Here is a 26,288-nt window from a genome sequence, read left to right on the forward strand (position 1 = left end):
TTTAATGGCAGCTCCCAGAAAGATATGTTCATGTCCTAATCCCGGACTTGTGAATGTGACCTGGAATGTGGAATGTGACTTGGAAAAAGAGTCTTTGCAGATATAACTAAATTTAGAATTTTGAGATGAGATCATCCTGAATTAGCTGGATGGCCCCTAAATCTAATGACAAGTGTCTTTATAAGAGAAAGGGGATTTGATACAGACAAGGTAGAGAATGGAGGGATGCAGTCACCAGTCACAAAACGCCTGGGGCCACCAGAATCTGGAAGAGACAAGGAATGGATTCTCTCCCACAGCCTTTGGAGGGAGCCTGGCCCTGCTGACACCTTAAAGTTAGACTTCTGGCCTCTAGAACTGTGAGAGAATGAATCTTTGTTGCTTTTAAGCCACCCAGTTTGTGGTAATTTCTTATGAGCCCTAGGAAACTAAAAGGTAGATATAATAATCAACTGTGACTGTATCAAGAAAATCAAAGCCAGGGGCCTGCATGGTGGCTCACGCCTGTAATCCTACACTTTGGGAAGCCAGGCAGGAGGATGGCTTGAGCCCAGGAGTTTGAGACCAGCTTGGGCAACATAGAGAGACCCCATCTCTATAAAAATTACAACCAAAATAGCCACAAAACACATTACAAGGACAACTGGAAAAATTTAAGTATAGACTGGATATTTGGATGATATCAAGTAAATCTAATTTTTCTCAGGCATTATATGGTATGTAGGAGAATGTCCCTATTCTTTGGAGATACATATGAAAAATACTTACGGATTAATATGGATTATGTACGTAAACATGAAGAATATTAACAAAAATATATCAAAAGTTTGACGAGAAAAACAAGCCAGGAGGTGGCTTAGAAATGAATCAAAGGCCCGGGTGCCGTGGCTCACGCCTGTAATTCCAGCACTTTGGGAGGCCGAGGCAGGCAGATCACTTGAGGTCAGGAGTTCAAAACAAGCCTGGTCAACATGGCAAAACCCCGTCTCTACTAAAAATACAAAAATTAGCTGGGTGTGGTGGTGTGCGCCTATAATCCCAGCTACTTGGGAGGCTGAGGCAGGAGAATGGTTTGAACCTGGGAGGCAGAGGTTGTAGTGAGCCGAGATCTAGATCGCACCACTGCACTTCCAGCCAAGGCAAAAAAGTGAGACTTTGTCTCAAAAAAAAAAGAATCAAAGAGGAAGATGAGAAGAAGACACATCTCCTTCTTCTGTGACAAATGGAGAGCTGCTCTGTTGACCTCCATTCACGGACAGAACTGTTAGTCTCTGGGCTGGACGTCACGACAGGTCATGGTTTCTTCTGGGTCTGGAAATTCCATAATTCTGCTAGCTTTCAATGGCTCCCACCATTCCATTTCTGTGCTGGGACTTCTAATTGGCAGAAAGCTCAGAAATCATACTGATCAGTCAATGCAAATCCCCAACTAGGGTTGGCTGGGAAGGAGGCTTAGGAGTAACCAGACCTTTGGGTCACACCAAACCAAATCAAATCAATCCATAACTGTGTACATAAGACAATATAAATCCTGCGTTAGTTTTTGGCTTCTTGGCAGGCAACATGACTTAGATATGGTAGGAGGACAGGGAGGACAGACCCACACAGCCCTAATCTGTGTACTTAACGTGCTGTTAAGTACCCCAGCAACTTACCTAACCCTTCTAAACCTCAAATTCCTCTGCTACAAAAGGAAGCTACTACTACAGGCCTCACAGGAGTGTGAAGATTAAATGAGACAAGAGAAGGAAACACCAAGGCAAGGTTCCTGACTGGCCCTAGGAGCCGGCAGCCAGGGGAGCTGCTGAGTGGGGAGTATAAGGAAAGGCTCCCTCTTGGCTTCTGGGCTGGCTCCCCCAGTAGGCAATCAAGGTCAACTAGGTTGGCAGCTGCACTCGATTTGAGAACCATATCACCTCTTCCAAATACTGCTCCTGGAATGAAATTTGATTGACAAGATTTATTCAAGGGAAAAGTTTCCCTGATAAGATGTGAATTTCACAATGGTCTTGTATTACGAGTCATTACCTCTAAGGAAAAACAATTGTTAAGAGTTTAGCTTATGCTGGCAGTTCTAGGCTTCATGTGATTAGGTCATTGGCCTTTGAAATTAAAATAATATTGTTAAAAAGCAGCAGGAACTGTGCAGCCATGCCTGAAGACGAGGTAGAGTTTAGGAAGCTGCTCCTCATATCCCAGACTAGCACTGCTCGAGAACCTTTGCTTAAGCAGAGAATGTAAAGACACTTTTAACACTGATGCTGGCCAAGTCTGACCCTGTGTGTGAGTCAGAGACCTGGTCCCACATTAGATGTGGGACTAGATGATATGTCCCAGTGGGGGCAAAGGCCTCCAGGGGAGTTGTAAACTGAGCAGTTTATCTTTTTTGTTTTCAAAATTCTATTTATCTGTCCATACATCTATCCATCTGTCCAACCATCCTTATAAGGCAGAATATCTTTAAATTAAGGAAGTTTCCCCTATGCATCATCCAAAGTATAACTTGATAATTAAAGTTGCAGGCAAAAGAGCCACAGTATGAGATTAAGAACATTAATAAAATAGAACAATTATAACAATATATTGTAATGAAAGTTATGGGAATCTGATCTCTCAAAATACTTTTATTTTTTATTTATTTTTTTTTGAGACAGAGTCTCACTCTATTGCCTACGCTGGAGTGCAGTAGCATAATCTCGGCTCACTGCAAGCTCTGCCTCCTGGGTTCACGCCATTCTCCTGCCTCAGCCTCTGGAGTAGCTGGGACTACAGGCGCCCACCACCACACCTGGCTAATTTTTTGTATTTTTAGTAGAGATGGGGTTTCACCGTGTTAGCCAGGATGGTCTCGATCTCCTGACCTCATGATCCGCCCATCTCGGCCTCCCAAAGTGCTGGGATTACAGGTGTGAGCCACCACGCCCAGCCTATTTTTATTTTTTTTAAGAGAGTCTTACTCTCTTGCGCAGGCTGGAGTGCAGTGGTGTGATCTTGGCTCACTGCAACCTCTGCCTCCCAAGTTCAAGAGATTCTCGTGCCTTAGACTCCCAAGTAGCTGAGATTACAGGCACGCACCACCACACCCGGCTAATTTCTGTATTTGTACTAGAAACAGAGTTTCACCACTTTGGCAAGGCTGGTCTCAAACTCCTGACCTCAGGTGACCCACCTGCCTCAGCTTCCCAAACTGCTGAGAATCCAGGCGTGAGCCACTGTGCCCAGCAGATATCTGAATCTTTTTGACTACAGTTGACCTTGGGTAGCCTTGACTCTGCTTCTTCTTACAGTGCTTATCTGTTGCAGAAACTACGTCATGTAGTTATTTGCTTGTGTGTCCCCCGCATCCCCTTAGAATGTAAACTCCATGAAGGCAGCTCTGTTTGTCCTGTTCACTTCTGTATTCTTGATGCCTCAAACAGTACCTGGCCCACAGCAGACCCTTAGTCATTATCTGCTGAATGACGAACTCACCTACTCCAGACCCTCACTTTAAGATCGGGGGATGCAATGGAATACTATGCAGCCGCAAAAATGGATGAGACTGTGTCTTTTTTTTTTTTTTTTTTTTTTTTTTTGAGACGGAGTCTTGCTCTGTCGCCCAGGATGGAGTGCAGTGGCGCGATCTCGGCTCACTGTAAGCTCCGCCTCCTGGGTTCTCGCCATTCTCTTGCCTCAGCCTCCCGAGTAGCTGGGACTACAGGCACCCGCCACCACACCCAGCTAATTTTTTCTATTTTTAGTGGAGACGGTGTTTCACTGTGTTAGCTAGGATGGCCTCGATCTCCTGATTTTGTGATCCGCCCTCCTTGGCCTCCCAAAGTGCTGGGATTACAGGCGTGAGCTATCACACCCAGCCAAGATCGTGTCTTTTGTGAGAACATGGATGGAGCTGGAGGCTGTTATCCTTAGCAAACTAACACAGGAACAGACAACCAACTACCGCATATTCTTACTTGTAAGTGGGAATTAAATGAAGAGAGCTTATGAACACAAAGAAGGGAACAACAGACACTGGGGTCTACCTGAGGGTGAAGAGTGGGAGGAGGGAGAGGATCAGAAAAAAATAACTACTGAGTACTAGGCTTAGTACCTGGGTGATCAAATAATCTGTACAACAAACCCCTGTCACATGAATTTACCCATATAACAAACCTGCACATGTACCCTTGAACCTAAATTTTTTTTTTTTAGGTGGAGTCTCTCTCTGTCACCCAGGCTGGAGTGTAGTGGCATGATCTCAGCTCACTACAACCTCTGCCTCCCGAGATCAAGCAATTTTCCTGCCTTAGCCTCCCAAATAGATGGGATTACAAGTGCCTGCTACCACGCCCAGCTAATTTTTGTATTTTTAGTGGAAACGGGGTTTCACCATGTTGGTCAGGCTGGTCTCAAACTCCTGACCTCAAGTGATCTGCCCACCTCGGCCTCCCAAAGTGCTGGGATTACAGGCATGAGCCACTGCACCTGGCCCTAAATTTAAAGTTAAAAAAATTAAATAAATAAAATATTGATTTAATTAAAAAAAAGAAAAGATCAAGGGAGGCAGTACTGTTAGACATTTCGAAAAGCATGAGCTTCAGAATTCAAAGCCCAGCTTTGCAAGTTACTGGTCCTGGAAACTACTATGGGCAATGACCTACTTTTTCTTTTTCTTTTATTATTATTATACTTTAAGTTTTAGGGTACATGTGCACAATGTGCAGGTTTGTTACATATGTATACATGTGCCATGCTGGTGTGCTGCACCCATTAACTCACCATTTAGCATTAGGTATATCTCCTAATGCTATCCCTCCCCCCTCCCCCCACCCCACAACAGTCCCCAGAGTGTGATGTTCCCCTTCCTGTGTCCATGTGTTCTCATTGTTCAATTCCCATCTATGAGTGAGAACATGCGGTGTTTGGTTTTTTGTCCTTGCGATAGTTTACTGAGAATGATGATTTCCAATTTCATCCATGTCCCTACAAAGGACATGAACTCATCATTTCTTATGGCTGCATAGTATTCCATGGTGTATATGTGCCACATTTTCTTAATCCAGTCTATCATTGTTGGACATTTGGGTTGGTTCCAAGTCTTTGCTATTGTGAATAATGCGGCAATAAACATACGTGTGCATGTGTCTTTATAGCAGCATGATTTATAGTCCTTTGGGTATATACCCAGTAATGGGATGGCTGGGTCAAATGGTATTTCTAGTTCTAGATCCCTGAGGAATCGCCACACTGACTTCCACAAGGGTTGAACTAGTTTACAGTCCCACCAACAGTGTAAAAGTGTTCCTATTTCTCCACATCCTCTCCAGCACCTGTTGTTTCCTGACTTTTTAATGACTGCCATTCTAACTGGTGTGAGATGGTATCTCATTGTGGTTTTGATTTGCATTTCTCTGATGGCCAGTGATGGTGAGCATTTTTTCATGTGTCTTTTGGCTGCATAAATGTCTTCTTTTGAGAAGTGTCTGTTCATGTCCTTCGCCCACTTTTTGATGGGGTTGTTTTTTTCTTGTAAATTTGTTTGAGTTCATTGTAGATTCTGGATATTAGCCCTTTGTCAGATGAGTAGGTTGCAAAAATTTTCTCCCATTTTGTAGGTTGCCTGTTCACTCTGATGGTAGTTTCTTTTGCTGTGCAGAAGCTCTTTAGTTTAATTAGATCCCATTTGTCAATTTTGGCTTTTGTTGCCATTGCTTTTGGTGTTTTAGACATGAAGTCCTTGCCCATGCCTATGTCCTGAATGGTAATGCCTAGGTTTTCTTCTAGGGTTTTTATGGTTTTAGATCTAACGTTTAAGTCTTTAATCCATCTTAAATTAATTTTTGTATAAGGTGTAAGGAAGGGATCCAGTTTCAGCTTTCTACATATGGCTAGCCAGTTTTCCCAGCACCATTTATTAAATAGGGAATCCTTTCCCCGTTGCTTGTTTTTCTCAGGTTTGTCAAAGATCACATAGTTGTAGATAGGCGGCGTTATTTCTGAGGGCTCTGTTCTGTTCCATTGATCTATATCTCTGTTTTGGTACCAGTACCATGCTGTTTTGGTTACTGTAGCCTTGTAGTATAGTTTGATGTCAGGTAGCGTGATGCCTCCCACTTTGTTCTTTTGGCTTAGGATTGACTTGGAGATGCGGGCTCTTTTTTGGTTCCATATGAACTTTAAAGTAGTTTTTTCCAATTCTGTGAAGAAAGTCATTGGTAGCTTGATGGGGATGGCATTGAATCTATAAATTACCTTGGGCAGTATGGCCATTTTCACGATATTGATTCTTCCTACCCATGAACATGGAATGTTCTTCCATTTGTTTGTGTCCTCTTTTATTTCATTGAGCAGTGGTTTATAGTTCTCCTTGAAGAGGTCCTTCATGTCCCTTGTAAGTTGGATTCCTAAGTATTTTATTCTCTTTGAAGCAATTGTGAATGGGAGTTCACTCATGATTTGGCTCTCTGTTTGTCTGTTATTGGTGTATAAGAATGCTTGTGATTTTTGTACATTGATTTTGTATCCTGAGACTTTGTTGAAGTTGCTTATCAGCTTAAGGAGATTTTGGGCTGAGACAATGGGGTTTTCTAGCTATACAATCATGTCGTCTGCAAACAGGGACAATTTGATTTCCTCTTTTCCTAATTGAATACCCTTTATTTCCTTCTCCTGCCTAATTGCCCTGGCCAGAACTTCCAACACTATGTTGAATAGGAGTGGTGAGAGAGGGCATCCCTGTCTTGTGCCAGTTTTCAATGGGAATGCTTCCAGTTTTTGCCCATTCAGTATGATACTGGCTGTGGGTTTGTCATAGATAGCTCTTATTATTTTGAGATACGTCCCATCAATTCCTAATTTATTGAGAGTTTTTAGCATGAAGGGTTGTTGAATTTTGTCAAAGGCCTTTTCTGCATCTATTGAGATAATCATGTGGTTTTTGTCTTTGGTTCTGTTTATATGCTGGATTACATTTATTGATTTGCGTATATTGAACCAGCCTTGCATCCCAGGGATGAAGCCCACTTGATCATGGTGGATAAGCTTTTTGATGTGCTGCTGGATTCTGTTTGCCAGTATTTTATTGAGGATTTTTGCATCAATGTTCATCAAGGATATTGGTCTAAAATTCTCTTTTTTTGTTGTGTCTCTGCCAGGCTTTGGTATCAGGATGATGCTGGCCTCATAAAATGAGTTAGGGAGGATTCCCTCTTTTTCTATTGATTGGAATAGTTTCAGAAGGAATGGTACCAGCTCCTCCTTGTACCTCTGGTAGAATTCGGCTGTGAACCCATCTGGTCCTGGACTTTTTTTGGTTGGTAAGCTATTGATTATTGCCATAATTTCAGCTCCTGTTATTGGTCTATTCAGAGATTGAACTTCTTCTTGGTTTAGTCTTGGGAGGGTGTATGTGTTGAGGAATTTATCCATTTCTTCTAGATTTTCTAGTTTATTTGCATAGAGGTGTTTGTAATATTCTCTGATGGTAGTTTGTATTTCTGTGGGATCAGTGGTGATATCCCCTTTATCATTTTTTATTGCATCTATTTGATTCTTCTCTCTTTTTTTCTTTATTAATCTTGCTAGCGGTCTATCAATTTTGTTGATCCTTTCAAAAAACCAGCTCCTGGATTCATTTATTTTTTGAAGGGTTTTTTGTGTCTCTATTTCCTTCAGTTCTGCTCTGATTTTAGTTATTTCTTGCCTTCTGCTAGCTTTTGAATGTGTTTGCTCTTGCTTTTCTAGTTCTTTTAATTGTGATGTTAGGGTGTCAATTTTGGATCTTTCCTGCTTTCTCTTGTGGGCATTTAGTGCTATAAATTTCCCTCTACACACTGCTTTGAATGCATCCCAGAGATTCTGGTATGTTGTGTCTTGGTTCTCGTTGGTTTCAAAGAACATCTTTATTTCTGCCTTCATTTCGTTATGTACCCAGTAGTCATTCAGGAGCAGGTTGTTCAGTTTCCATGTAGTTGAGTGGTTTTGAGTGAGATTCTTAATCCTGAGTTCTAGCTTGATTGCACTGTGATCTGAGAGACAGTTTGTTACAATTTCTGTTCTTTTACATTTATTGAGGAGAGCTTTACTTCCAAGTATATGGTCAATTTTGGAATAGGTGTGGTGTGGTGCTGAAAAAAATGTATATTCTGTTGATTTGGGGTGGAGAGTTCTGTAGATGTCTATTAGGTCTGCTTGGTGCAGAGCTGAGTTCAATTCCTGGGTATCCTTGTTGACTTTCTGTCTCGTTGATCTGTCTAATGTTGACAGTGGGGTGTTAAAATCTCCCATTATTAATGTGTGGGAGTCTAAGTCTCTTTGTAGGTCACTCAGGACTTGCTTTATGAATCTGGGTGCTCCTGTATTGGGTGCATATATATTTAGGATAGTTAGCTCTTCTTGTTGAATTAATCCCTTTACCATTATGTAATGGCCTTCTTTGTCTCTTTTGATCTTTGTTGGTTTAAAGTCTGTTTTATCAGAGACTAGGATTGCAACCCCTGCCTTTTTTTGTTTTCCATTTGCTTGGTAGATCTTCCTCCATCCTTTTATTTTGAGCCTATGTGTGTCTCTGCACGTGAGATGGGTTTCCTGAATACAGCACACTGATGGGTCTTGAGTCTTTATCCAATTTGCCAGTCTGTGTCTTTTAATTGGACCATTTAGTCCATTTACATTTAAAGTTAATATTGTTATATGTGAATTTGATCCTGTCATTATGATGTTAGCTCGATGTTTTGCTCGTTAGTTGATGCAGTCTCTTCCTAGTCTCAATGGTCTTTACATTTCGGTGTGATTTTGCAGTGGCTGGTACCGGTTGTGCCTTTCCATGTTTAGCGCTTCCTTCAAGAGCTCTTTTAGGGCAGGCCTGGTGGTGACAAAATCTCTCAGCATTTGCTTGTCTGTAAAGTATTTTATTTCTCCTTCACTTATGAAGCTTAGTTTGGCAGGATATGAAATTCTGGGTTGAAAATTCTTTTCTTTAAGAATGTTGAATATTGGCCCCCACTCTCTTCTGGCTTGTAGAGTTTCTGCCAAGAGATCCGCTGTTAGTCTGATGGGCTTCCCTTTGTGGGTAACCCGACCTTTCTCTCTGGCTGCCCTTAACATTTTTTCCTTCATTTCAACTTTGGTGAATCTGACAATTATGTGTCTTGGAGTTGCTCTTCTCCAGGAGTATCTTTATGGTGTTCTCTGTATTTCCTGAATCTGAATGTTGGCCTGCCTTGCTAGATTGGGGAAGTTCTCCTGGATAATATCCTGCAGAGTGTTTTCCAACTTGGTTCCATTCTCCCCGTCACTTTCAGGTACACCAATCAGACGCAGATTTGGTCTTTTCACATAGTTCCATATTTCTTGGAGGCTTTGTTCGTTTCTTTTTATTCTTTTTTCTCTAAACTTCCCTTCTCGCTTCATTTCATTCATTTCATCTTCCATCACTGATACCCTTTCTTCCAGTTGGTTGCATCGGCTCCTGAGGCTTCTGCATTCTTCACGTAGTTCTCGAGCCTTGGCTTTCAGCTCCATCAGCTCCTTTAAGCACTTCTCTGTATTGGTTATTCTAGTTATACATTCGTCTAAAGTTTTTTTCAAAGTTTTCAACTTCTTTGCCTTTGGTTTGAATTCCCTCCTGTAGCTCAGAGTAGTTTGATCGTCTGAAGCCTTCTTCTCTCAACTCGTCAAAGTCATTCTCCATCCAGCTTTGTTCCGTTGCTGGTGAGGAACTGCGTTCCTTTGGAGGAGAAGAGGCGCTCTGCTTTTTAGAGTTTCCAGTTTTTCTGCTCTGTTTTTTCCCCATCTTTGTGGTTTTAACTACTTTTGGTCTTTGATGATGGTGTTGTACAGATGGGTTTTCGGTGTGGATGTCCTTTCTGTTTGTTAGTTTTCCTTCTAACAGACAGGACCCTCAGCTGCAGGTCTGTTGGAGTTTGCTAGAGGTCCACTCCAGACCCTGTTTGCCTGGGTATCAGCAGCGGTGTCTGCAGAACCGCGGATTTTTGTGATCTGCGAATGCTGCTGTCTGATCTTTCCTCTGGAAGTTTTGTCTCAGAGGAGTACCCGGCTGTGTGAGGTGTCAGTCTGCCCCTACTGGGAGGTGCCTCCCAGTTAGGCTGCTCGGGGGTCAGGGGTCAGGGACCCACTTAAGGAGGCAGTCTGCCTGTTCTCAGATCTCCAGCTGTGTGCTGGGAGAACCACTGCTCTCCTCAAAGCTGTCAGACAGGGACATTTAAGTCTGCAGAGGCTACTGCTGTCTTTTTGTTTGTCTGTGCCCTGCCCCCAGAGGTGGAGCCTACAGAGGCAGGCAGGCCTCCTTGAGCTGTGGTGGGCTCCACCCAGTTCGAGCTTCCAGGCTGCTTTGTTTACCTAAGCGAGCCTGGGCAATGGCGGGCGCCCCTCCCCCAGCCTCACTGCTGCCTTGCAGTTTGATCTCAGACTGCTGTGCTAGCAATCAGCGAGACTCCATGGGCGTTGGACCCTCCGAGCCAGGTCCGGGATATAATCTCCTGGTGCGCCATTTCCTAAGCCCATCGGAAAAGCGCAGTATTCGGGTGGGAGTGGCCCCATTTTCCAGGTGCCGTCTGTCACCCCTTTTCTTGACCAGGAAAGGGAACTCCCTGACCCTCTGCGCTTCCCAAGTGAAGGCAATGCCTCACCCTTCTTCAGCTGGCGCACGGTATGCTGCACCCACTGTCTGGCACTCCCTAGTGAGATGAACCCGGTACCTCAGATGGAAATGCAGAAATCACCTGTCTTCTGCGTTGCTCACGCTGGGAGCTGTAGACTGGAGCTGTTCCTATTCAGCCATCTTGGCTCCTCCCTAATGACCTACTTTTTCTAAACTGTGTAGTCTCCCCATCAGAAAATGAAGACAATACGGCCGGGCATGGTGGCTCACACCTGTAATCTCAGCACTTTGGGAGGCTGAAGTGGGCAGATCACGAGGTCAGGAGATCAAGACCATCCTGGCTGGCACGGGGAAACCCCGTCTCTACTAAAAATACAAAAAATTAGCCAGGCGTGGTGGCGGGCGCCTGTAGTCCCAGCTACTCGGGAGGCTGAGGCAGGAGAATGGCGTGAACCCATGAGGTAGAGGTTACAGTGAGCTGAGATTGCGCCACTGGCACTCTAGCCTGGGCAACAGAGCGAGACTCCATCTCAAAAAAAAAAAAAAAAAAGACAATAGGAGTCTCCACTGCATAGGACTGCTATAAGGATTAAACAAGATGATGAATGTAAAATACTTAGTAAAATGCTTGGCACATGGCAAGTGCTCAATGATGGCTGTGGCGATTATTACAATTATATGATTGTTCTCACTTGGCAGATGAGGCCACTGAGGCCTGGGGATAAGGGACTCTCCCAAATTACCCAATCTCATGGCTAGTGAGACGTGGGGGTGGGTGCTATAGAATGCTTTTTTTTTTTTTCTTTTGAGACGGAGTCTCGCCCTGTTGTCCAGGTGGGGTGCAATGGCGCGATCTCGGCTCACTGCAAGCTCTGCCTCCTGGGTTCACGCCATTCTCCTGACTCAGCCTCCCGAGTAGCTGGGACTACAGGCACCTGCCACCACGCCTGGCTAATTTTTTATATTTTTAAGTAGAGATGGGGTTTCACTTTGTTAGTCAAGATGGTCTTGATCTCCTGACCTTGTGATCCACCCGCCTTGGCCTCCCAAAGTGCTGGGATTACATGCGTGAGCCACGGCGCTCAGCCAGAACGCTTTTCTAAGATTATAGAGCAAACAAGAGGGAAAGCCTGAACTGGCGATGCAAGCTTCTACTCCTAGGCTTTCTCCCTAGACTGTCTTTTCTCTTTTTGCACTTACCCTTACCCCAATCCAAATATCCAATAACCTATCTAAACCCAAAGGACACCTTCTTAGAAAACATCATCAACAGCACACACAACCAATTTGATGTTCTAGGGTGAATCTGATATAAACTCCATTCTCACACACACCACGCCAAGAATTACTTACATAAATCTGTCCCGTACTTGAGTCCCACTTTGGGCACCCAGCCCTTGCTTCGAAAGTAATGGTAGGCCATGTAGGTGGTTCTGAACGTGGGCTGAACTACAGTGAAAGCTTTCCAGAGCTTCACTATCGTTAAAGGCTCCTAAAGTTATTTACAAAAAAACAAAAAGCATTACTATGTATGCATTCGCTCTCCGTTCAGCCAGGGCATCAACATCTATACTAAGTGTGGAGCTGAAGCAGAGAATAAAATGCAGTTCCCCCAGCAGAGCAATTTATTTATTTTATTTTTGAGACATAGTCTCGCTCTGTCACCCAGGCTGGAGTGCAGTGGCGCGATCTCGGTTCACTCCCAGCAGAGCAATTTAGCAAGAAGGTCTGGCCCTGCACTGTCCAGTAGGGCAGCTGCCAGCCATACATAACTAGTCTGAACTGAGAGGGGCTCTAAGTATAAAATATACACTGACTTCCTACTCAGTACGAAAAAAAAAAAAAGAGAGAAACTATTTCAATATCTTTGAATAAGCTGGGTTAAATAAACTGTGTAATACTGTATTAAAATACCACCTGCTTTTTAAAAAATGTTTTTAATGTGGTTACCAAAAATCTGAAATTATACACATGGCTCCCATCTGAGGCTCTCACTGTCCTTCTATTGCACAGCACTGCTCCAGAGGACTTAGAAAAGGCAGCATTTGAGCACGAGAAGTAGTGAGGGAAAGGGGCTGGAGGGGGTGGTGGTGGGCTGGGAAGGACATTCCAGGCAGAGGAACCAGTGCATGCAGGGGGCTCACTGTAACAAGCCCACCAAGGCTGAAGCGCAGTTCGTGACAACATTTCACAGATCCTTAATGAGCGGCTATTCTATGTCAGGTCACGTTCAGAAGAACAAAAAACAATTTTATAGTAAAACTTAAAAACAAACAAACAAACCTCCATTTAGTGTTTGAAACTAGAGAATTTGTTATCTGATGGCACAGACTAATAATTAACTGCTTAAAAGACAATTTTGTTTTTAATGTGGGAGTCAAAGAGAATGAGAATGGTTTGGTCTAGAGAATATTCTGAATGTATCATTACCAAAAATACAATGACAACAAAATAACTAGGTAAGTTTGGAAAATTTTTGCTTCATTTCAGTAGTTACTGAAACAATCAAGTCTTCAGCTGATTTAAGGCTTAGTCACTCAGTGAGACCGGCTCACTTTGTCCCAGCCTAAGATTATAATACAATAGGCTAGAGTTGCTTTTTTTTTTTTTTTTTTTTTGCAGTTGTTCCTAATGCAAAAATTCCATACCTGTGTGACCTTGTGACCCCACTGTGAGTAACAAGCAACAGTCTCATAGAGAAGGTTGAATTTCCAACACAGCCCAGTGTTGTTCAGATGTTGAGGCTTTTATGTCACAGCTGTAACATTCTGACAAATTTCAGCTAAGGCCTGCGAGAGGAAGCAGGGTGGGGCTAAGAATTGCCACCATTTGGGAAAATGAGCCATTTGTCAGGCAGACATTGCTTCCAAACGGCTGGATACCCATGAACAATATTTACGCAATTAGAATTTGATGACTGATTAAATTATGTGCTCTCAAGAGCCAAACAGAATATACCTTATCTGCTCCATTTACTGTTCTGTTTACTTTTCTCTTTTAAATTTTATTTGAATTATTTTACAATTATCTCCCTTCTAAAGGCAGCAGGCTACAGCACAAAGTCATGGGCTTTGGAGTTACTTGGACATAGGTTCAAATATTTATCTAACCAGACTAGCTGTGTGACTTTGGGTACATTATTTATTTTCTCTGAGCCTCAGTTACCTTATCTGCAAATTCTTTTTTTTTTGAGACGGAGTCTCGCTCTGTCGCCCAGGCTGGAGAGCAATGGCGCAATCTCGGCTCATTGCAACCTCCGCCTCCCGGGTTCATGCCATTCTCCTGCCTCAGCCTCTCGATTAGCTGGAACTACAGGCGCATGCCAACACGCCCGGCTAATTTTTTGTATTTTTTTAGTAGAGACAGGGTTTCACCATGTGAGCCAGGATAGCCAGGATGGTCTCGATCTCCTGACCTTGTGATCTGCCTGCCTCGGCCCCCCAATGTGCTGGGATTACAGGCGTGAGCCACTGCGCCCGGCCCCTTATCTGCAAATTCTTACCAGGTGGAGGTAAGGACTGGAAATATTGCATGTAAAGTACCTAAAATGTAGCTTTTACCACAGTAGATGCCAAATAGTGGTAACTTTTATTTTTGTTAATTTTTAATACTGTTCTGACACAGATTTCCTAAACATTATACAGTATAAGATACTGTACTTCTAGTTTCGAGGAATGAAATGCAATCTAAAAGGGTCAAAGATGCCTTTTGCTTGAACAGTCCCACCTCAGGACCCAAATCCAAAACTTTAGAGAAAAATTCAATTCCTATTTTATTCCGTAAGAGTAGAAGCATTTGTATTAATGCAATATAGAAATTAGTACAACCTGCTTTTGGCAACAGGGAAATTTTAAGTGGGTTGTATGTAAACAAAGCATCTTACCTTCTCATAGTAAATACTTAAACATCCCAGAGCATAGACCAAGAAGAAGGCCTGAAAATACAGCAAGCAGAAAATGCTCATTACAAATAGTTCCACATTCTTGTGAAACTATTTTACAGACCGATCTCTTTTCACCTCAAATAGAAATGCTCTTAAGTCATCATCAAAAAGGTCACATATATATATATATTTTTTGTTTGTTTGTTTTTGAAACGGAGTCTCGCTCTGTCGCCCAGGCTGGAGTGCAGTGGCGCATCTCCGCTCACTGCAAGCTCCGCCTCCTGGGTTCACACCATTCTACTGCCTCAGCCTCCCGAGTAGCTGGGACTACAGGTGCCCGCCGCCACAACCGGCTAATTTTTTGTATTTTTTTCAGTAGAGATGGGGTTTCATGGTGTTAGCCAGGATGGTCTCGATCTCCTGACCTCATGATCTTCCTGCCTCGGCCTCCCAAAGAGCTGGGATTACAGGTGTGAGCCACCACACCCGGCCAAAGGTCACATATTTTTAATATAAATGGTTCATTCAAATGTCTTAGATTTTTAAAAAAATCTAAGAAAATACAAATGTTACAAACTGGCTTAAATCAATAACAATAAAAAATTTTTATGAATGTTTCCATATTTATTCCCTAAAAAACCTATATAACTGAAGAATGACGTTAACAGCTGTAGCAATAGAACCTGTTGCTCATTGGAGTTTCTCCCTGTAAAATTAAATAACCATATTTAAATTGAGAAAAATATACAAAGAAAAAAATGTGTGAAAAGTGTGGGGCAGTGCTGATTTTGCTTACCTGACAAAATACTAGTTTCCCAGTCATCTTTGGTGCAGTGATTTTCTAGAACCCTATGTTTGCACTGACCTCACATAATGATATATTTTACTGTGTGGGGGGAGGCTGTAGGAATGGCAAAGAAAATCGGCTCCAGTTGAATATAGTCACACTTAAATGGAAATGAAAATGGCTTTCTGTTAAAGTAATACACTGCCAAACACTGACACCACCCAAAGAGCCATGTGTTGTTGGCTTTGCCTGTCCAGGGCGCTTAGGGTCTACAGATACCACTGAAGGGATTCCCATGAGATTGGTGCATAGCAGGTAGTGACCAAATGGTAGCCAGTGGTAAAATGGAGTCACATTTCTTTTTAAATATGAAGGTGAAAAATTAGATTTATAACCAAACATCAAATATTCTGCTTCGGCTCTCACTGCTGCTTCCAGCAGACACAGATGAGGAGGGGCCCTCTTGTGCAGTGTGGGAGCAGAAACATAATCCCCTCCCTGTCATAAGCTTTGAGGCTTGTGTGCAGCAACAAGGCACTGAGAAACTGCTCACTCAGCTTGTTTCCTCACTGTCCTTCCACCCCACCACTAACCCGGCATACACAGAACAAAAGACAGCACAAGTAATATAGGTGGAAGGACTTCCAAGCAGTGAATACCCTGTCATTCTCTGCCTGGCTATCTGATGACATCTCTCTTCATGGCAGCAGTTCTCAAAGGGTGGTCTGGGGATCCTGGGATCCCCAAGACCCTTTCAGGAGGTCTCAAGGTCAAAACCACTTCATAATAATAACGTGGTGTTATCTGCCTCATTTGTGCTCTCTCCAGTGACTATAAGACGTGTGATGGCCCAAGACTGAATCCAGAAGCAGATGCAACAATCTAGCTGACTTTCAGGAAATCAGACCTTAAAGCGACTTGCAAAAATGAAAAACGAAGCCTCTTCTAAATTTTTTGTTTTGGAAAATATAGTTATTTTTCATAAAAATCTTACATTAAAGTATTTATGTCAAGGTATGGGTTGTTGTTGTTGTTTTTAATATGGAAGGCTTCACAAACTTGTGTCATCCGTGGGCAGGGGTCATACTAATCTCTGCATTGTTCCAATTTTAGTATATGTGCTGTTGAAGACATCACTATTATTATTTTTAAATGTGTTAAACTGATACTCAACATTTTTGTTTTAATTTATAATTTGATAAACACTGACAGATACGAGGGACCACTACTTTAGTTTTACCCAAATCCTAATCTAGAGCATTTCTGGAGATGAAGGTGGTCACCTTCTATTCCACTTTTTCCTATGGCCTTCTTGGTCCCAGCCTGTGGGTGGCTCCTTCCTGCCTTCTGTGACACCCTCCCTGTTCTGAGCCCTCTACAGTCCACTCTCCATAGCATCCAGATTCATCTTCTTGGCACATGAAGATCATGTCGTTCCCCTAATTAAAACTCTCCAAAGATATTTCACCGCCCTTAGAATAAAGTCCAAACTGCTTGCCACCAGCTCCAGGTCCCTACATGATCTTACCACTGCTCTTTCCAGCTGTCCTGGCTGCACTTCTGCCCCTGAAGACACTAAGCTCATTCAGGCCTTTGCCTCTGTAATCACTACTCCTACTATCTGGCATGTTCTGCTCCAGACTCAAAGGTCACTTCTCGGAGAGGTCTTCCCTGGCCACCAAGTCTAAGTAACCCCCACCCTGATCATCTCCAGAGCACTTACTTTTGTGTGAAAATCTTTCTCTTACATGTGTTCCTCCAACTAGAATGTAAACTCTGGCAGAACAGAAACTGCCTGCTGTTCCCTTGGCCTAGAAGGGGGTCTAGCACATGTTGGGTGTTCAATGCTTGTGTTGAAAGACAAAAAAGACAGATCCCCAATCCTGCCCTTGGCTTAGGCCACAACAGCCAGAGCCACCCTACAGCAGGTCTCTGCACCTCACTCAGTTCATCTCTTCTCAGTGTGAACATTGCGTTCCATCTCTTTCACTGCTGTTGACAGCCCTGCCAAGTGGCCCACAATCTTATTTTGACCTTTTCTCTTTCCATCACTCACTACTTATTAATACAGAATACTGCTGTTTTTCAGATGGACTACCAGCCAAAAGGTGCAATGGAAAAGATAAAGTTGTTTCCTCAAATGGCTGAGTCCCTTGCATTTTACCACAGTTTGCACTTCTTGGTTCAGAACAGTGTAACACAAAGACTGAAGTTTGAGATCTGACAGACCTGAGCTCAAATTGTCATTGTTAGCTAGGGCCTTGGAAGTATCACTTAAATTCTCCATGCCTCATCTATACAATGGGGATAATAATGCTTTCTTAGCTAAATATTTAATAAGATGAAATCATACAAATATTTAATAAGCTATGAAAAGCATCTAAAAGCTCAATTAATTTTAGTTTTCCTCCTTTCTGGAACTCCTGACCTCAGGTGATCTGCCTGCCTTGGCCTCCCAAAGTACTGAGATTACAGGCATGAGCCACCGTAGCTGGCCTTAGTTTTCTTCCCTTTCTAATAACTGGATAGCACAGCCTGGAAAAAAAAGTTCAATCCCATCCTTGCCTAATAAGAGATTCTTTCTTGATATCTGCTAAAATGTAAGTTCTTCAAAAACTGATGTGTTTTCATTATCAGCCAGCATACATTTCCCCAAGAGTGAATGAAACCAATATCTCATTTTTATTGGCCTAAAATGGTGATTGGCTTTGATCATCTATGCAAAATGCGACTAGGCACTTATTACAGATGGAGGGGATCTTCATTCAACTGAGTTGGTTTTATTTAAAATTAAATTATCAGTAGACTGGAGAGGTCTGTAGAGGTTGACAATCATATTCCCTGCAATCTCCTTAGTAAGTTTTACTTTCACAGTACTAATAAGATGGAAGGGTAAGTTTAATGATAGTTTTTAACATCATACTGCTAAATGTAGTTAGGGCCCTCAAGTGTTGTAATGGAAAAATAGATCTCAATAACAGATCCCTATGAAACAATGGAATACATTAGCTAACTGGCATGGCAATCTAATTATCCCTGAAATGAATACTCACACAGACTGAACATTAAATCATCACCATGACCGGTTCACAAAAAGTATGGGTTAAAATGTCACTGGCTAAAAGCAGAGGTAAGGAAGATGTTGCATGTGGAATATGCCATGTGGCACGTGTGAATACAGTTGTAGGTGCCTAACCAGGAGAAAAGTGTATTCTACTAATGTGATCTAGTCACTGTGTGTGTGAAAGACCTAGTCACTGTGTAATACTTCCACCATTTAAGTAAAAGATCTATTTTGTGATCATTATCAACAATTTAGAGACAGAGTATGTATCTGCTACCAGGCGGAGTATAAAGGCGGGAACCAAATGAGCACCTATTACATGTGCCAGGAACTGTGCTGGTCGTTGTGTATACATCACTGAATGTCATTAGCTGTTACATCAATTCAAGCAAAAATAAAGCACAATTTCCAAGAAGTGTTTTTTCTTGTGAGTGCTAGCCCTCCCTCAGCACACACACGTCTTTCTCCAAAGTGCCCATAAAACACATTGCATTGAAGTCCATTTTAAATTTACAGAAAATATATTCATTTAAAAATATCTGCCATTTTGTGAACTAAAGCTATAAGTCTTCACTCCACCCAGGGAAGTTGGCTAGCTTGAAGAGGGATGGGGACACAATGAGGAATATACATTGCTAAGTGTCTTCCAGGACAGAGACTTTACACATATCACACTACATTCAATCTTCACTATCTTCCTCTGAAGGAGAACATTACATCTGAGGAAACTGAGGAATGCCAAGAACACTGTCTATTGTGCGTTATACTGCATGCTGCAAATATTTTCTTCCCATTTCATCTTTTGCCTGTAATTTTGCCTTTGTCTTTAACATAGAGTTTTAAATCTCTAGGTAATGAAATCTATATATTATGGCCTCTTAGAAGTACTTATCCATATCTCAAAAATATATAAAACCTAGGCAGGGTGGCTCACACCTGTAATCCCAGCACTTTGGGAGGCCAAGGCAGGTGGATCACTTGAGCCCAGGAGTTCAAAACGAGCCTGGACAACATGGCGAAACCCCATCTCTACCAAAAATACAAAAATTAGCTGGGCGTGGTGGCATGTGCCTGTGGTTCCAACTACTCAGGAGGCTGAGATGGGAGGACTGCTTGGGCTCAGGAGACTGAGGCTGCAGTGAGCCAATATTGTACAACTGCACTGCAGCTTACGTGACAGAGAGAGCCCCTGCCTCAAAAAAAAAAAAAAAAAAAAAAGCATAATTATCCTTGTTTTCTATTTCAAATTTCCCTTTATATCTTTAATTGACCTGAAATTTATTTTGGTATATGTTAGGAGATGGGATTTTAGCTTTGTCTTTTTCCAAATGGCTAATCAGCTGTCTCAACACCATGCATCTTTTCTTTACTAATATGAAGTGCTATTTTTATTGTACCCTGAAATCCCATCTATAAATGGGTCTGTTTGTAGACTGTGGCCCAATCTTTCCTTTCCTATACCAAGACTATATTGTTTTAATTGTTACTTTATGTTTTATTAACAGCTGCAGTAAGATCTCCTTTTCTTTTTCTGGCTACTCTAATGATTCCAAGTGAACTTTAAAAATGAGTAACGCCCTACAGCCATGCTACTCTGAATGTGCCTGATCTTGTGTGATCTCAGAAGCTAAGCAGTGTTGGGCCTGGTTAGTACTTGGAGGGGAGACTGCCTGGGAATACTGGGTGCTGTAGGCTTAAAACAAGGATCAATGAAACAAACGGCAAAACTGCAGTTCTTTTCTCTCCTGCCCACCAGCACACAACGGCTTTTAAAACAAAACCCGATCCTCAAAGCAGTTCACCTGAAGTTTCCTGTGTGTCTGGGTATATAAGCAGAATATAAATATATTTATAGAGAGAAATTAGAGTAGTTTTTCAAACTTTAATCAAAAGGCTCTGCTGTAAGTATATATTCTTGCTGAAAGGACCCAAACTGTCTCACAGTTGAAGTCTCTGGAAAATTTTCAGAAGTTTAGATAGAAGGAAAGTCACTGACATATTGCAGGGGAGGGAGACTAGTCAAACAACGTAGCAGTAAAAAAATAACCGCAAAATTCTAGGGAAGAATCTTAGACATTCTAATCACCAGATTCTGATACTTGGAATCCATATTATGGACACTAAGAATAGGAAAAAGAAATGTGGAAAAAAACGGGTGAGGTACAAAATGGAAGAGCCGGGCACAAGAAGATGCGTAAACGAGATCCAACTGAGACTGCTGCTGTCAGGCACAAGGAGAGCTGTCGCCCGACCCTGGTCTGTCCCTTTGTTTCCAAGCATTCCCAGCTAGTCCTCCTGTGTGGGGACTATTTTCTTTATTTTCTAATTAAAGAGAAATTTTCTCATGCACTTTAAAAGCTTTATAAGTATATACAAACAATACACAGAAGTTACCAGTAAGGTAGACTCCAAAACTGGAGTTAGACTAAGAAATCAACATGCATTGACAAACTCAGAGCCACAACTGAATGATATCAACACAGTTAAAGAATGTGACACAGAGTGAGTGAGGAAACTCAGCAAATGGGGAGTCTGGTGACGGTGGCAAGGTCTTCGCACTGCGCACAGGATGGGACTCCGACCCAAGGGTTCAGTGGCAGACCAATGCATGTACCACACTGCCTTCAGTCTAGATGTTAGCAGCTCTTTGTTTGATATACCTCAATTCAATGGTGGCTTTTCAAGAAAAAGAATAAATGCTACCACATTAAGTAAAATAATTAATGGAAAAACATACAACAATCTTAGAATCTCAGTATCAAGTAAAAAACCGCTTATACCTCCTTGGGGAGAAGGACACATGAGCCTGACATCCTTAAGCATTTTTATTATCCAGCTCACTCCTCACAGGCTGACTCTGTGCTCACCAAGCAGCCTTCCAATTATATTACCCTTCGGCATCTGAATTTTCTACATGAAGAGAACATGTCAATATGGAAAGGCAGGTGGTGGGGCCTTTGCTGATGTTAATAAACTCACATTCTAGTTTATTCCCCAGGCTCTTGTGAGCACACTCAGCCTGAATGCTGCTCCTAGAACTCAAGTCATTTTCTGTGCTCTAACAAATCCGAACTTCTTAGTCCCTCAAGCAAAGGATTAGACCTGGAATGCAGGGCCCTACTGGGGTGCTGCCATGGTGGGAATCTTGCTGGGAGTGAGTGAGCTGGTCCGCACCACCCCTATTAAATCACCTCCCATCAGTTTCCCAACGGCACACACAGAGATGGTAAAATTAAACTCATCTACTTTGGAACTTGGGAAATATAAACGTTAAATCTCCTTAACCTTCAAAAGTTGACTGCCTGGCAGGGTGTGGTGGCTCATGTCTGTAATCCCAGCACTTTGGTAGGCCAAGACGGGCAGATCACTTGAGGCCAGGAGTTCGAGAGTAGCCTGACCAACATGGTGAAACTCCATCTCTACTAAAAATACAAAAATTAGCTGGGTGTGATGGTGCGTGCCTGCAGTTCCAGCTACCAGGAGGCTGAGGTGGTAGGATCACTTGAACCCAGGAGGCAGAGGTTGCAGTGTGCTGAGATCATGCCACTGCACTGCAGCCTAGGTGACAGAGCGAGCCCTTGTCTCAAAAAAAAAAAAAAAAAAAAAAAAGTTGACGGCCCTAACTTTATGACAGCATTATGCAACTGCTTTTAATTTACAGTGAAATCAACTTTCATTTGATTTTAAAAAAAATTCGCTCCCCCAAATCAATCTATTTTTCACTGTATCTTGCTAATTAAAAAGTATTTGATTAAAAAATTAGCCAGACATGGTGTGGCATGCACCTGTAGTTCTAGGTACTCAGGAGGCTGAGGTGGTGGGATACCTTGAGCTCAGGAGTATGAGGCTTCAGTGAGCTACGATGGTGCCACTGCAATCCAGCCTGGGCAACAGAGAGAAACCCTGTTTCTAAAAAATATAAAAATAAAAAATTTAAAGAGCAAAGCATTTGAGTGTTTGCGTGTGTGCGTGTCCACTGAAGGATGCAGAAGATGGATGGAGACAGAACTCTTCAGAAATAACTACTCAAAAATAACTGAGGTAAATATAGTTTATAGCTCTTCAATTACTCTATGAAAATTTCCAAATCTCTGTTCTGAATGAGTCAAGGCAAAGGCATGAAAACACTCCTACAAGGCTGCATGTCTACATCTGTGGTAGGTTGCAGACCAAAAGCTTCCCATGTCAGTGCTGAGCAGACTTCTAAGTCAGCTCTGTATTACCACTCTGAGTCCCTTAAGAGAGCTGTCGTGAATCACCACAGCAAGGGTGAGGCCCCATTCTGCCTGCGTTCCTGACTGACATTCACAGAAACACTCAGCGGGTACAGGCAGTACACCAAACATGGGTGATTCATTCAAAAGAAATCTGCCAAAACAGAAAGACAAGTAGAGCTAGGTTTAACGGTATGCTCCCTGAAAACTTCTGGAACACATCTCTGAAATGTTCTCAGGTGCCATGCAGTTTCTAAGAAGGCAGAGTAACCTCATCTCCTGTCTCCTGTTACTCTTGCCTTTCATCAGGGAGTGTTCAAAAGGAGGCAGCAGGCAGCAGCAGCCTTTAAAAAATTTGTCAATAAAAGACAGCAGCTGGTCAACTGAACAGTGCGGCTGAACTTCCAGCATCTGACACCGAATACCCTTTGCCTACAGTTGCCACCTCCCACGCCAGGCCTCCAGCCCACCCTTCATACTGATGCTAGCTCTGGTCACTGCCACTCCCCTGCGGAATCCCCTGCAGTGCCCTGCTGCCCCAGGATCAGGCCAGACCCTGACTCATGGACACACCCTCCCCAATCTGGCGTTTGTTTTGGCTGAGCTATCTGGAAGAGCCTTTGCTACCCTGTGTCCATGTGGCAAGCCCCATTTATCCTTTACTAACCTCAGCTATCATGACTACAAAGGCTTTCCACCTCAGCCCTGCTCGATGGTCTCCATCAGCTTCTGCGCAAATTCCCTATCTTGTACATTCATTCATTTAACAAATATTATTACGCACCTAATAGATGTCAGGCATTGGGCCCAAGGAAACACGAAGAGCGATATTGACAAGATCCATATGCCACACTATGCTTATCACACTGAACTTTAATGATTTCTGGGCTATCTTTAAGACCGAAGTCACGTTCTACTTATTTCAGTATTGGTAGCACTTAGCCCAATGCCTGGCACATAGTGTGTACCCAATGGGCATTTTTGTGATTGTCAAAAAGAAGGTTCCAACTAGCTGCTAATTAGCTTTTACAAGTAACTTAATAATGACAAAAATAGCAGGCACTAACATTTATTGAGCATTTACTATATTATCAGGTACTGTCCTCACCCAATTCCATGTACTATTTAATTTCCAGAACATCCTATGAACAAGATGTTACATAGCCCTCACTTTACAGAGAAGAAATCTGAGGTTCTGAGAGGTCAAACATCTAAAGAACGGGTACACATGGGCTGTCTAGTAAAGCGCTCCACAATGCTGGGAATGCCTACGCATGTGCTGTCCAATACAGTAGCCAGTGGCCACATGGCTGTTCAGTGTTTGAAACGTGGCTGGTGCAACCGAGAAAAGGAATTTTGAACTGTTTATTTATTTTATTTTAGAGACGGAGTCTTACTCTGTCACCTAGGCTGCAGTGCAGTGGTGCAATCTCGGCTCACCGCAACCCCCGCCTCCCGGGTTCAAGCGATTCTCCTGCCTCAGCCTCCTGAGTAGCTGGGATTACAGATGCGTGCCACCACACCCGGCTAATTTTTGTATTCTTAGTAGAGATGGGGTTTCACCGTGTTAGCCAGGATCTCAATCTCCTGACCTCATGATCCGCCCGCCTCGGCCTCCCAAAGTGCTGGGATTACAGGTGTGAGCCACGGCGCCCGGTCCCCAAAATTACTTTCCTGTGGTCTCAGCTATAAAATTACCAACATGGATGTGTTCCATAGCACTTCCTGGGACCTACCTGTATGCCAAGAACCACACTGGACGCTGCAGGAACTATCAAAGAAAGCAATCACAGAACTCCTGGAGGAGAGGGGAGCCCAAGAAGGGGTCCTATCTTCAAAGGCAGAAAAGACATTTCTGTGTGCACTATCAACATAAGCAAGAAAAGAGGGTCTGAGCATAAAGTGACCACAGGTTAGAGAAACTCCAGGTCACTGGGACAATATGATGCAGTTTATGGAAGGCCACTTTTAGCCACTTTTTTTTTTTGAAGCAGGATCTCACTTGTGCAGTGGCATGATCTCGGTTCATTAAAGCCTCGACCTCCCAGGCTCAAGCAACCCTCCCACCTCAGCCACCCAAGTAGTTGAGACTACAGGCATGCACCGCCACACCTGGCTAATTTTTGTATTTTTTGTAGGGATGGGGTTTTGCCGTATTGCTTAGGCTGACCTTAAACTCCTGGGCTCAAGCTATCTGCCTGCCTTGGCCTCCCAGAGTAGTGGGATTACAGGTGTGAGCCATGGCACCAGGCCCAAGCTAACTTTCAAGAATGTAGCTACTGCATTAAGTAGAGGGATCCTGCAGAAGGAAATAAATCCATTTACTTAATTAGCAGTCACTACATGATCTGAATCATGTAGCACAGTATATGAAAAGTAGAGACTCCATGAATATACCAAACAATAGTGACTTGTACTCTTTAAGTGGATAAATTGTATGGTATATGAATTATAGTATTTTTGAAAAAGCTAGTGAAAATTAGTAACAAAATATTCAGCCAATCCGAAATCCATTATTTTCTTCTTTCCACCCCCCTACCCCCGGCATCACCAGTCAGCATCTGTTAACAATCTGAAATCTTTTTATTCTTTTTTTTTGTTTGACACAGAGTCTCACTCTGTCGCCCAAACTGGAGCGCAGTAGTGCAATCATGGCTCACTGCAGACGCGACCTCCTGGGCTCAAGCAATCCTCCCACGTCAGCCACGCAAGTGGCTGGACTACAGGCATGAGCCATCACACCAAGCCATCAATATAAAACCTTTTTTTTTTTTTCTTGAGACGGAGTTTCACTCTGTCACCCAGGCTGGAGTGCAATGGCACGATCTTGGCTCACTGCAACCTCCACCTCCCGGGTTCAAGCAATTCTCCTGCCTCAGTCTCCTGAGTAGTTGGGATTACAGGCATGAGCCACCACGTCTGGCGAATTTTTGTATTTTTGGTAGAGACAGGGTTTTACCATGTTGGCCAGGCTGGTCTCGAACTCCTGGTCTCGGATCACCTCAGGTGACCTGCCTGCCTCAGCCTCCCAGAGTGCTGGGATTACAGGTGTGAGCCCCCACGCCCGGCCTAACAATCTAAAATCTTAACAAGAAAAGGAGTACTCAGAAAAACCCCTCGAATATTCTGCGGAATGACTGCAAACACATATCTTAGAACTGATGAAATAAAGGCTGAGGAGTGAAATTTGGGCAGGCCTACTTGGGAGCTACCCATAGTGATTTCAATACTGAATTACAATATTCAACAATTGAATTACATACAGAACTACACTGTGAGGTAGGTTCAGATATAGTGTAGTTCAGGCCCAGAGACCGATGGCTGAAATGACAATATGTTGAAAACATACCTCTTCTAGGCTGAGTTGCAAATACTCAAAGATCCTATAGGGATTTCTTCTGCATATTAATCTGTTTCTTTGCACCAACTAAAGAGAAAGAAATACAATATACACAGAACAAATGCAAGCACTACATATCATAGAGAATGTATTTTAAAATGAACATTTTTCTTACAAATTCTCAGGATTCACATTCTATTGTGTTAATATTATTAAAAAATGATTAAAACAAAATTCTTTTGAGACAGACTCTTGCTCTACTGCTCAGGCTGGAGTGCAGTGGTGTGATCACAGCTCACTGCGACCTCATATTCTTAGACTCAAGCAATTCTTCTGCCTCAGCCTTCCCAGTAGCTGGGACTACAGGCGTGTGCCACCATGCCTGGCTAATTTTTTGTAG

General features: G+C 42.9%; 1 protein-coding gene, 1 non-coding gene and 1 pseudogene across 11 annotated transcripts in view; 1 reads left to right on the forward strand and 2 right to left on the reverse strand.

The window, feature by feature from the left end:
- Positions 1 to 26,288, reverse strand: part of TSEN2 (tRNA splicing endonuclease subunit 2) — a 55,893-nt gene that overhangs the window by 8,648 nt on the left and 20,957 nt on the right. For 7 of the 10 annotated variants that reach the window (XR_010125696.1, XR_010125697.1, XM_054480361.2 and 4 more), the window contains 3 exons: positions 25,898 to 25,975; positions 14,484 to 14,534; positions 11,954 to 12,092 (listed from right to left, as the gene is read on the reverse strand). Coding sequence is in view for 8 of the 10 variants with exons in the window: in XM_054480361.2 (XP_054336336.1) it covers positions 11,954 to 12,092; positions 14,484 to 14,534; positions 25,898 to 25,975 (268 nt within the window). In the remaining 2 variants the exon portion in view is untranslated. The remainder of the gene's footprint in view (positions 1 to 11,953; positions 12,093 to 14,483; positions 14,535 to 25,897; positions 25,976 to 26,288) is intronic. The other 3 variants (XM_054480364.2, XM_054480365.2, XM_063661716.1) reach the window with 1 other exon arrangement.
- LOC129034375 (U6 spliceosomal RNA) lies at positions 16,306 to 16,407 on the reverse strand. The gene has a single exon (XR_008501866.1). It is a non-coding gene; the product is annotated as a U6 spliceosomal RNA (small nuclear RNA).
- Positions 19,911 to 20,029, forward strand: LOC129034476 (5S ribosomal RNA; annotated as a pseudogene).

Source organism: Pongo pygmaeus, chromosome 2 (assembly GCF_028885625.2).
Source record: "Pongo pygmaeus isolate AG05252 chromosome 2, NHGRI_mPonPyg2-v2.0_pri, whole genome shotgun sequence".
Classification (NCBI taxonomy): domain Eukaryota; kingdom Metazoa; phylum Chordata; class Mammalia; order Primates; family Hominidae; genus Pongo; species Pongo pygmaeus.